Source organism: Guillardia theta, assembly GCF_000315625.1.
Source record: "Guillardia theta CCMP2712 unplaced genomic scaffold GUITHscaffold_64, whole genome shotgun sequence".
NCBI lineage: Eukaryota > Cryptophyceae > Pyrenomonadales > Geminigeraceae > Guillardia > Guillardia theta.
Window position 1 is genome coordinate 3726 of NW_005434610.1, and position 12021 is coordinate 15746.

Genomic DNA, 12021 nt, shown 5'->3' on the forward strand with positions numbered 1-12021 from the left:
CTGATCCGCGACACCTCTGTAAGGCTCGACCTAGGATCCTTCTGCCCACTTGTGGTTCCAGGAGAAAGGTTTCCGTCAAGGTGAGGGGGGCTTCTTTCCTCCTCAGTTCCAGTTGTTCTTCTCTGATTATCTTATCCCATATTTTCAATCGATCCATCCCCGGCTTGAAGTTCTCTTCGTCTGCAATGCAGAATCCCAAGTCGCTGTCGATGAGGGCCCGTTCCCACGTGGAGGAGAAGGAGGATTTTCCCTTGCGGGCTTCTTCTGCAGCTTCTTGCACTACGGTGTGGTCTGTGATCATAGAGAGGTTGATCTCAATGCCCTCCCGCTGAAATTTGCTCAGGCATTCCTGCAGTCTTCCTGCCAAGTCGTGTACGAGCTCGTCTTCATACTGCATGGTAGACCATCTGAGGGTGTCCGTAAGAAAGCGATGCATTCGGGTTGATTTAAAGAGGACGAAGATTTTCCTGATTGTTTTCTGTTTGCCTCTTTGTTCCCAAATCGCTTGTAGGAGTATGCAGAGTGCGATGGTATGTGCTCTGATGACGCTGCATTTTCCGTGTATCTTGATCGCTCCGCGTTCCTGCTCTCCTTCCTTGTCTTGCGTGCTGTATCCTATCGACATTGATCGACCCTTCCTGTTTCGTGATATGTCGCCGTGGATTGCGGACCACACTTGGTTCCTGTTCTTCTCCTGTTTGGCCGAGGCTTGATAGTTTTCGTTTTGCTTCCTTCGGTATTCTTGTAGCTCCTCCTGTTCAGGGATCAGGTGTACTGTGAGTTGGACAATTATTCTCTCTTGTTCCGACTCCTTGCAGTAGACAATCAGGTCGTCTTGTGACTTCCTGAGGCTCCGATCGCCCGTCCTCCAGAAATTTGCAGCGTAGCATATTTCTGATCCTTTAGGTACCTTACCGACTAGCATGAAGCCGTCAGGGATTTCTTTCCTGAAGCAAGTTTGGTTCCATCCGATCAAGATTGTTCCAGACTCGCATGCGGCGTAGCTGAGGTATTGTTCCTGTTGGTCGATCCATATTATTTCACGTCGAACCTCGTCTTCCTGCAAGCTATCGGTTGCGGCCTGGATTGTCGGGTGATAGAGGGTGGGCCAGTTGCTGAACTGTTTTGTTTCAGCGAGCATCCCCAAGTGTTCTAGAAATTCGTACGACAGCGGAAGGCCTTGTTGTCTATCTCGAATTTCAGCCATGGCGGTGGTTAGATGTTCCCACCAAGCTTGCGAGTTGAGTGAGCTGTTATGTGTTTTGCTGATATACTTAGCAATTTGCAGTAGGATCTCTGTCTTCTCTGGGTTCTTGGCTCCATCGTCATCTTCTTTCCTCGCAAATGGCGCCGAGCGAAGGGAAGGTTCAGCTTCTTTGATGTCTTGTTCTTGGCCCGTGTGACTTCTGGGCCGGTCCATGATTGCTATGTCGCCCTTGATTTTGAAACTTTCCTTACCTTTTAGGATTAGGTGTTCCTGTTGATCCAGATTGCCTAGTAGTTTAGCCATGAGGGATCTTGTGTTTGCATGAGCTGGGTGTGGCCTTCTCTCTTCTGCTGCTTCCCGATGCTTTTTGGATGTCTCCTCCCGGTCCTCCTCTGATTGCGGGTGTGACTTTCGTTTTCGGGTTGTAGCACTATCCTGCGAGGCAACCTCTCGTCTTTTCCTCTTTGTTCCTGATGCTCTGTTGACGCTGCTTACCCAGATGACATTTTCTTGTAGCAGTTGCATTACGATCCCCTCCGCCTCCTCGCGTTGCCTTGGGAAAGGCCAGAGCTTCCTTGGCAAATGCAGTTCTTCGTCAGCGATAGGTCGTATATTGCGTAGCAAGGAGAATTGGAGTTTCGGGAGTTGCCTCCATAAGGCTTGGAAGGTCGTCCAGCCTTGTGGTCTGTCGCTGTCGTTCAAGTTTGCCACCATATCCTCCATCCTATGAAGGAGGGAGATGCTTCCAGGTAGGTGACCTGCTTCTATGTGGGCCCAGCTGATCCTCGTGTTTAGTTTTTCCGCCAGCCAGACTGCTAAAGCTTCGGGTCCCCGCACCACATCACGCTCCATAGTTCGAAAATTCATTTCTCTTTGGAGCTCGAGGATTGTTTGGCATCCCCATTCCGCAAACCAGTTTCTGAGTTTAGATATCAGTCTATCTTGGATGTCTCCACCATGCTTACTATTCACTTCTCGTTCGATGTATCGTAGCGCTGCTCGCCCTAGGATTGGGGCAGGATGAGGGACCTGCAGCCCTCCATTCTCTGTTGGCAGGTAGAATATACCATTCCCTGTACTTTTGCTTAGGCCTAACGCTTTTTTAAAAGCTCGTATCCACAGTTGATCTAATTCTTGTAGGTCTCGCCAAGTCCATCCAGTCATGACTGCGGAGTAGCGAAAGACGTTGAGAATTCCAACTTTCACCAGGTAAAATTTTTGCGCAGGAGTATAACTCGACGAGCTGATATTGTTGATCAGTTCTTTGGTTTTTTCAAAGACGTATGCTCGTTCTCCCCAAGTGAAAGGGCAGCCCTTTATTCTTCGTCTTTCTTCCTTCCACAGAGAGATGCGATAGCCGAGATATTTGAACGGTTTAGTAGCCGGTAGGGCTTCGACAGGTTCCCCCATGACCGTTATTTTGTTCGCACCAGGAACCTCTCCCTTGCGAGCATAGTCGAAGCTGGTTATCTCTGATTTCTTATTGTTGATTTGCAGTCCTGACCATTTGCAGAAGGAATCCACCACTGCTACCAATTCTCGCATTTCTTTCATCGTGTGTGCGATGAGTACCATGTCATCGGCGAAGGACAGGTTGTTTGTTGTTCCTGTGCTGCACTTGTCCAATTGCCTAGAGAGGATGCATAGCACCAAGTTGGCCAGTTGTGGGCTACTTGCTCCACCTTGAGGCAGCCCGATCATTAGAGGTATTTTCCCTGTGTTGAACTCGTTTGTTTGTATTTGCAGTTCGACTCCACTGTTGCAGGCTATCACAGTTCTAATGTCCTCAGGATGGAAGCCTAGGCTGTTCATTGCCTGCTCGACCACCTCGATTGCCACATTGTTAAAGAAGTTCGCAAAGTCCAGGTACAAGAGAATTAGGGACGTTTTGGCCTCTTCTGCTTCTTCTACGATCGAGATCAGTCGATGAGCCTGCCGACTTGTGCTTCTGCCTGGACGGAACCCCTCCTGGAAGTTTGTGAGGACGTTGTTTGCTTCTACTGTCTTACTCAGACGATGCGCCAGGATTGCCTGAACCAGCCGAGTAAGCGTTGACATGACGCATATAGGCCGCATGTTTTCGAGAATGTGACAGAATTGATTTTTTGGCAGGAGGCGTACTCTCGCTGTCTTGTTGAGAACCTCAGCTTTGCCTTCTAGGGCTGCATTGACTAACTTGCCAACTTCCTCTCGGCATGCTGGTGGCAGCGCTCGCAGCACTTCGTTCGAAATGAGGTCAAGTCCTGCAGCCTTTCGTCTCGGCGCCGAGGCGAGCCAGACATCAATCTCTCCCGGTGCCAGGGGTCTGGTGATTTCCTGTTGTTGTCTCCTTGAAAGCTGCACCCCCTCAGGCGGTGTGATCCGTCTTGGGGCCACGGTTGTGAACGACTTACATTTTGTGCAGTACGGGGTCATCCCTCCCCCTCCGATGGTCTCGTCGCTTGAGTCAGCCAAGGGGAGCATACATCCGATGTTTGAGCATTTTGAGCAGGTCCCTTGTTTCGTGCATGCGTTGACGCTGAAGAAGAATCGTGTATGGTCCGCGTCCTCAAGCTCTCTAACCTTCTGCATTGGGAGATGATCCGTGAGATCACGGTATCCTGCTATCTCCCATGTTGTTTTATCCGATTCTTCCAGTGCTACAATTGCTTTCGTGATTGTGTTTGCAGGTAGCAGTGATAGAAAGAGCCAGTCATCTGTCCCCTCTCGCTCGATCCCAATCATCAGTTGCTGGTTTGCACTCCAAAATGCTCTAACACCCCTCGTGTCTTCGCTAGATAGGGTTGCTTCGAGTTGGTTGATGAGCTCGTCGGCATTGTCGACTATCTTGCCGAGCAGTCTAAGAGCCAAGCCTTTGTGGCAACGAAGGGAGTTAGGGTGTTTTTTCTTGATGTCTTGACTTATCATCGGTTCTTTGGGAGTGAAATCATTCTTGCGTCCCATTGCATTCTGGGATTCACGGCTGCCTACCGTGCCAAGCCGTGTTTGCTGCTGTTGGCAGATCTCTTGGAAAACTTCGTTGTTTTGTTCTTCACATATCGTTCTGAACCTCTCGATCTTAGTTCGCAATTCTCGTTGTAATGTAGCTTCCGTAGGTACTCCAGTCGCTGGTCTTTTCTGTGATGCTTCCCTAAGTTTAGTCCGCAAGTTGCGGATCGATCTCTTCAAATCCATTTGTTCTTTGTTCGCGTGTCGCCTCCCTCCCTTTCTGATTTTTACCTCCTTTAGTGGTAGAGAGTTGGCGAGCATCTCACAAATGTTACATTCTTGCGCCTTAGCTCGCATGTCTCGTATGTTTGCATCTAGTTGTTGCGCCCATTCGATCTTCTTCTCCTCCCACGTATCGCGATCCAGCACCCATCTGCTTTTAGGGGTTTCCCCCCTCTTCTGTCGTGAATTCATCTGATGCACTTCCACTCGTGGGATTAGCTGCGTCTCCTCGGATGTGAACTTGGTGTGCACTTGCACCACCAGGGCTCTGTGATCAACTGCTCCCCCTATCACACAGCCGTCGACCGTCCACGATTGAAGGGAGATGTTGGGGAAGTTGTCCTCATTAGTTGGGGGGTGGATAGCGAGGACTGCGTCGAGTTTGGCTTCTATCAATTCTTGTTTGTACCATGTTGAGAAGGTAAATGTTGTCCCAGTCTCGCTGATCTGTTCATATGAGAGTGTACGGTGTGCGGAAAGGTCTGCCAGGAATTTCTCGAATCTCTCATCTGCTTTTGCGGTGATAGATGAGGGGGAATATCCTCTCCGCATTGGTGTTGTTGTGTTGGTTCTTGCTGCATTAAAGTCTCCGGCTATGATGTGTGTCTCTCTCGTTCCCAGAGCGAGGTGTAGCAGCTCTGCCCACAGTTCCCCTTGCTCTCGAATCGCATTTTCCGCCGGTACCTGATGGAGGTTCGTGACTACGAAAGAATTTTTCCCTGTTCCGACTTTGATCGAAAACACTCGGTTTCGATATTTCTTTTCTTTGTTGCACGCCTGAGCGGCATGGGAAGGGGAAGGCGAGAGGGAAGCGTGGACCAGCGTTACCAACCTCAGGTCTCCTTTCCCCTTCTTGGCATTGATCTTCGCAGGCCCCAGGAAGATTCTGTAGCAGGCCCAGTTCTCCTTGATCATCTTCCTTAATTTGTTCTCGTCGCGGGCCGAGACCCTTACCTCTTGTAGTAGCACAACCCCAGGTTGGAAGGACTGGATTAAGTATGCGAGGATGTGCTTGAGAACAAAGTGATTGCAACCATTCACATTTTGTGAGATGAGGAAACCTGGGTCTGAGCTTTTTCGATGCATCTGTGCCCAATCATCGCCCCTTTGCTCCTCCTGCCTTTTCCCCCTCCGCTCCTTCCCTATCTGGGAGGTTTTCTCTCCTGAGTGTGCATTCTCCTCCATTTCCTCACCAAAAAGTCTTGGTTGGGGCTTCGTGGTGGTCGCCTGCCGCTGGATTGCGATCGGCTGTACCTTCTCCTCAGGCTTTGCCGTCGAGGTCATCGGCCGCTGGATTGCGTTTGGCTGTACCTCCTCCTCAAGCTTTGTCGTCGAGGTCATCAGCCGCTGGATTGCGTTTGGCTGTACCTCCTCCTCAAGCTTTGTCGTCGAGGTCATCAGCCGCTGGATTGCGTTCGGCTGTACCTCCTCCTCCGGCTTTGTCGTCGATTTCAAGCTCTCTTGCACCCTCGCCTCCTTCGGCAGGGATCGCAGAATTACCTGGGCCGTTTCCTCCATCTTCTCCAGATGGGTGAGAGCTTCGATCAGTTGTGTTCTGGTTTGCATCAGCCATTCTTGCGGAAGTCTTAGTCTTGTCCTCGTTTCCATCGTTGCTAGCCAGTCTTGATTTGTCTCGCAGAGCAGTAGGGTGTGAAGGATAGCGAACACTCCGCAGTTGAAGTTATCTTCCTGTTGGAAGGCTGAGCACCACTGTATCTGCCATGGGGCATTGGTCTGATCGTCAAAGATGTGTTCGATCACTCCGATTGTCAGCTCAGCCATTTCTCTTGCTCCGTGCTCCCCCGTTGTTGCAAGATTCCTCGCTCCCTCGATCCCTCGTGGGTCCCTCGTTGTGCTCGTTCTGTCCTCGCAGAGAGGGTCCAAGATGTACGCGCATCGCCGATCATATCTTAATGCAATTAGAATCCAGTGGTTGCTGTGGATGATAGTTGGAAACAGGAAGGTGTGTTGCTCATCTCTCAAGCTGCTGAGGTGAAATCTGTTCCCGACTCTCAAGCGGGACGCCTCGTCTCGCAGACTGGATATTACCCTTGGCAAGAAGATGATGTTCCGCGTTTGCTGGTCCTCGTGGGCTCTCCCTTTGCGTACCATGTGTATTGCTCGTCCTCCTTGAAGAGCCTTGCTCATCTCATTGAGAGTAACTTCGATCATGTTCTCGCATAAAAATCCGCTTACTCCTCGATTGTTCAGGGCAGTGATGCCAAATTCCTTGTCGCCTCGTTTGTCTGACCATGGGATCTCCTCGATCCAATCAAAAAAATATAATGTTCTATCTACATGTTGCGTTTCCTTTGAAACCGTTTCCCTCTCCCCCCCTTGCCTACTCCCGGCACTCCCCCCTTCCTCCTCCCTTCCTCCTCCTGTCATGATTCGGTTTTAGAGTTGAGAGGCAACCTCTCCCTCTTGGTTGCCACTCTCCTCTTCCATCTCCAGTCCCATCTCCTCCTCTGCCTTGCTCAAGAGAAACTCAATTTCGTCTCCCGAGCCTACGCTGCCTTGGTAGGTTAGCGTGGCTGTGAGAACTAATTTATTCAGGGCAAGAAACAACAAGTCAGTTCGAAATTCTTTTTGTTGTTTCTCCCCTCCTCTCCCTGTTGCTTTTGCAAAGGCTCCCTGGCGTCTTCTTGATGCTACCGTCTCCCACGCATGCTGCTCGCTTACTCTTGCAATCTTACTCTTCAAAACTTGCATGTCGTCGTCCTGGGTTGCCGAGGATGATTCCGCCCATTCCTTCAGCGTCGGAAAACATGCATTTCCAGGAGATGACAAGCTGTCGTACAGGCCGACTATGGCTCCATCGAGCCTGAGTTTGCAAGCTTGGTTTTCTGCACTCTGTCCCTGATTGACAGTCTCCTCCAGAACTTTGTAGATGTCTTCGAGGACCACGTTTGCCTCTGGTTCTGGGATGTTGATCTCATTCTCGATCCGTTCGAGATCTACCTGAGCCCAAAGAGGCTCTGTGGGGGGTTCTGTAGCGATCGCTTCCCAAAGGTTGGCACTGCCTGGCTCTAGGAGAAGAAGTTTCCCCGCCCTGTCCCATGGCGCAAAGGACCTGAGTATGTCGATCGCCGTTTCTTTTTCTGAGAAGCTGAGCACTAGATGTTCACCGTTCCAGCTGTTGGTCTCGACATCTTCCTTCGAGGAGATCTTGACGATGTGCTCAGCCGCTGACTCCTTCCAGCTCGCCACGATCCGTCTCAGTCCTCGAATTGTCATGCCCATAGAGAGATCCTCCCCGTCGCAGATCTGTTCAGCTTCCTCTCTTGTGAACCTTCCCTTCTGTGCTTTACTCTTGACCAGCACCTCATAGGTCACTCTTCGTGGTACTGCTCCTAGCGCGTCGGGCAAGAAGTCCAACCTAATTGGATGCTGTCTCGTTACCCTGGTGATTGCACTAACCTGAGTAGTGAACCATTTGAGGATCTTTTCATCTTCCGACATCAGTCCGAGGTGTATGCTTCCTCCATTCCTGTCATCTCCCTCAAACATCCGTAGCGTGGTGCTCAGGACGTCCGTCGAAGAGCATCTCGCAATCCAATCGATCTCTCTTCCTTGTCGTATCTCGTCCACTCCGGCTGCTGCGAAAGTGCGTTTGTTGGGCTGACCTTGAGGTCTCCTCTTCGTCTTGACCTCTAGCTGCATGCCCGCTTCCGGCTGCACCTCCAACACAGCTATTCCTTGTTGCAGCAGGTGTTGACGATAGATCTCCGTAATCCCAGCTGAGTTCATGCCATTCATCTTGAGGAGGTGAGAGAACTCAGCTAGGGCCCCCGCCTTGCCAGAGTGCTTATCCTTCTGTGGCCTTATCTTGAAGGAGCAAGGATGCTTCGAATGCGCGTTCACCGCGCGGATCATCTTTCCGTCGATCCTGAAGTTCGTCTGTCCTTTCCACAGCAGTTCTGCTGCGTCGTTCAATTGGAGTGTTGCCACGACTGGGATTTCATCCACTGTCGGAATCAAATCTTTCTTGATCGGGGCTCTCCACGAGATGCATTTCTTGCCCTGCTCCTCGTGCACCAAGAGTCCTTGATCCTTCAACTTCTCACACAGTACCTCAACTTGTTTTATGTACTGGGTAGGAACTCCGAGGATAGCCATGGTAATCAGTTTACCACTCTCGGGGGACGCTCCTGAAGCATCGATGCAGGCACTCTTGTCTAGTACCTCCTGTTTGTCTGCGTTCCATGCAGAGACATACCACGACTGTCCTTCTTCCCCCCATTCTTTGATGGCATCCTCCTGGCTCCTGACTTCAGCATGTTTGCAGGTCTGTCGAATGGCTTCGGCTAAGGCGTTCATCGAGACTTCCTTGGACTGCAAGGCTCTGCCTGTCCTGCTCTGAGGGTACTGCCTGACGAAGTGTTCCAATCTTCGGATCAGCTCTCCTAGCGAAGGTGCTGAAGGTGTCGTGTCCTTGTTTAGGAACTGGGAAACTCGGACACGAGCAATCTGTTTCCTTTCCTCTTTGGATAGATACCACATGATCAAACAACCGTTTCTGCACAGAAAAATATCCTGTTCAGCACCCTAGCTCGCAGGGATCCCCTCAAACTGCAGGGGAGGAGAGCATGTCTGTTACTCCAGCCCTCCTAGACCCTAAACCCTAAACCCTAAACCCAAAACCCTAAACCCAAAACCCAAAACCCTAAACCCAAAACCCAAAACCCTGCTGTCTTCTCTTGGCTTCCTAAGCCTCAGTCAGGAGAGTTGCCTCTCCTCACCTTGGCCTTCGGTCGCCACCTACTCTACCTCCATTCAGCTTCCTCAGCCTCAAGAGAGTTGCCTCTCCTCACCTTGGCCTTCGGTCGCCACCTACTCGTCCTCCATTCAGCTTCCTCAGCCTCAGTCAGGAGAGTTGCCTCTCCTCACCTTGGCCTTCGGTCGCCACCTACTCCTCCTCCATTCAGCTTCCTCAGCTTCAGTCAGGAGAGTTGCCTCTCCTCACCTTGGCCTTCGGTCGCCTCCACCTTCTCTACTTACCTTGAGCTCAGCTCAAGCTCGGTACGGGCTCGCCCCGTCTTCTTCCTCGCCCTCGCCTTGCTCTTCCTCCATGTCTTTCTCTTCTTCGCCATCTTCCCTCATCTCAACCCGCAGTCGGTCCTTCTTGTCCACCTTCAGCGAGCAGGCCAGCACATGCATCTAGACGAGATCAGCTTCGAGGACAGAGGCATCCACAAGTCCGCTCTGCGTGTATTGGCATGATCTCCGATACAGCAGGTTGCGAACATTTTCATCATACTGAAGAACCATACTTAGAAAGCTATTTGAAGTATACAAACCTCTCGCTTGCAGCTTCCTTGGCGCCCTGGCGGCTTCCCCTACACCACGCGTGCAGCCATGGTGCCTGAAATAACCGGCGCTGTGCCTGAAATAACCGGCGCTCCTAAACCCTAAACCCTAAACCCTAAACCCTAAACCCTAAACCCTATTATTATTATTATTATTATTTGAGTTTATTAGACTCTTAGTCGAGAATTTCATAGCTAAGAACTATTGCTCTTTGCTCATCTCTCGCCTAATGATCTGTCTAAAGGGGTTCCCAACCTTGGGAGGTTGGCCCATTGTCCTATAGGCCCCTTGGGCCTGGGTGCTTCCGTATTAGATATTTTCAGTGACGATGTCCTCCGGGCCCGTCTCAGGTCCGATCCCGGTTTTCTTCCCTAATTTCGCAAAGTGTCGTTGCGCCATGCCTCCCCTCCCTCCTGCCCCTTCCCCCCCCAGTTGCCCACCTCTTCCCTCCATGACCTTTAGCTGTGCCTGCCTCCTTGATGCTAGGCTTGTTTTCCTTCCCTGCTTGTGCTCCATAGGAGGCTTGCCCCTGAGCCGTGCCTGCCCCCAGCGGACCAGGTCTACTCTATTCTCCTTCTTGCCGTCCATAGCATGTGCTGCTTGCCCCTTCTAAACCCTAAACCCTAAACCCTAAACCCTAGTAGTAGTAGTAGTAGTAGTTGAGTTTATTAGAATGCTAGGTAGGTTGCATGGCTTGTTATCACCTTGCTCTATTCTAGTCTAACAGGGATCTCGTGACCTGGCAGTTCGGCCCGACTTGGCTGGCCCTTATGGCAGCCGTGCTTCTGCTCTGCTCCCTCCTCTGATATACTTCAGTGAGTTTCCTCCGCCGGCCTTGGCCTGGGTCGTCCGTGCTTTCAACTTGTGTTGCTTCCTCGGCTCCGACACACCTTGGCGGTCTCGGCCGGCCTTCGGCCAGTGAGTGAATGAGGGATAAGGACAATCAGGAGATAAGGTGAATGAGGGATAAGGACAATCAGGAGATAAGGTGGTAGGTGGAATGCGTATGGGTCCCTGGGACTCACGTCCCTTCCCCCGGGCCTCGGTCCGGACCGGGCCCTAGAGCCCGGCCGGCCTCCGCCCGGCCTCCTCCTCCCGGCCCCCCTCCCCCCTCCCCCACCGGCTTACCTGCCCTTACCTTCGTTGCTTGCCCCATGTCCACCTCATTTATTTCTTCCTCCTTCCCCCCATGGGGCCCACAGCTCCGCTCCGCCTCTTGTCCACCTCTAAGACTTGACTCGAGCCTCAAGCGCGCGAGGGGCCTGCACCGGCCTCCTCCTCCACGCCCTCGCCCTCCTCCGCCTCCATGTCGACTTCCTCCCTCATCATCAGCCGCAGTCGGTCTTGCTTGTCGACCTTGCCCGTGCAGCTCAACCCATGGTGCTCAGCAAATTTACTGATCGCAAGAAACAAGAGGCTTACAGATCGACTCTCGATGTCATCGCTCTCAGCCTCCTGCTCGAGCGCATCAGTCGCTGCTGCCCTTGGAGAGAAGGCGCTGCCCCTCCTCGCTGCCTTGTTCCCTTGCACCCGTGTCCAGCGCTGCTCGCCGAGGTACGCTCTGAGCTTTTCTTTCAACATGTTTCGCTTCGATCCCAGCGTCGGCGTGGCTGCCCAAGCTCCGAGCGTCATGAACTCCACGTTGCCCGGCGAGCAGAAGGTGTCATGCAGCTTGCCAACACTCTTGTCTAGCTCCAGCGAGATCGGCTTGCCAGCTAGCAGCTCCTCCTCTGATGTCTCCAAGAGCATCGTCGAGAGGTCGAGCAAGACCTGTTGATCGACTGGCCCTGACGGCGACGCTGCTTCCATAGTAATCCTGTCGATGTCGCTGAGCTCCAGCCATCCAGCGCCTTGCTGCTGCCCTTGGGGCTCTTGGGCTTGCTCCTCGCTCTCTTCTTCCTCCTGAGAGCTGACAGTGGGTTTGAACCCCACCGCTTCCAGCTTGACTTCCAGGATCCCTTCCAAGTAGAAGGGCATGTCTTCCATCAAGCGTCGAGCCTCTGCCTTGGTCGCCAGGGAGAGAGCTATCAGGCTCCCATCCCAGCTGAGCGTGTCACGATCCTCCTCGGCCTCGACGCTGACCAGCTTGAGGTTCATTCTTCTTGCTAACTCCAACATGGCTCGCTTGACTCTCGTGATCGATGTGTTACCTCCTCCGCACAGCGCTTCCATCTCCTTCCTCGAGAAGCGGCCTGTGCTCATGCTTGACCTCGACTTGATCTGTACTCTGAAGCTGCTGCGCCCGCATGATCTCTCTCGCGAAGTGCCTTCCTTTGCTAGCGATCTTTCCCTAG

General features: G+C 52.1%; 3 protein-coding genes across 3 annotated transcripts; all 3 read right to left on the reverse strand.

The window, feature by feature from the left end:
* Positions 1–2038: 2038 nt before the first annotated feature.
* GUITHDRAFT_153987 (hypothetical protein) lies at positions 2039–3043 on the reverse strand (the record flags this gene model as incomplete). Its single annotated transcript, XM_005827684.1, has 5 exons — positions 2721–3043; positions 2641–2672; positions 2468–2580; positions 2317–2416; positions 2039–2263 (listed from the first exon to the last, which is right to left on the reverse strand). Coding segments are annotated over exons 1-5 (521 nt in total), but the record flags the coding sequence as incomplete, so codon positions are not given.
* Positions 3044–3276: 233 nt separating this feature from the next.
* On the reverse strand, positions 3277–4148 carry GUITHDRAFT_153989 (hypothetical protein). Its single transcript, XM_005827685.1, has 3 exons — positions 3877–4148; positions 3612–3802; positions 3277–3561 (listed from the first exon to the last, which is right to left on the reverse strand). The coding sequence occupies exons 1-2, from the start codon at positions 4112–4114 to the stop codon at positions 3798–3800; spliced, it is 243 nt and encodes an 80-aa protein (XP_005827742.1). The 5' UTR covers positions 4115–4148; the 3' UTR covers positions 3277–3561; positions 3612–3797.
* Positions 4149–10972: 6824 nt separating this feature from the next.
* Positions 10973–11929, reverse strand: GUITHDRAFT_113035 (hypothetical protein; the record flags this gene model as incomplete). Its single annotated transcript, XM_005827686.1, has 1 exon — positions 10973–11929. One exon carries the CDS (start codon positions 11927–11929, stop codon positions 10973–10975), a length of 957 nt encoding a protein of 318 aa, XP_005827743.1.
* Between the last annotated feature and the right edge of the window lie 92 nt (positions 11930–12021).

Bases quoted from the DNA above. Each gene is read 5' to 3' on its own strand.
- GUITHDRAFT_153989 (XM_005827685.1), bottom strand. From the start codon at position 4,114: ATGATAAGTCAAGACATCAAGAAAAAACACCCTAACTCCCTTCGTTGC.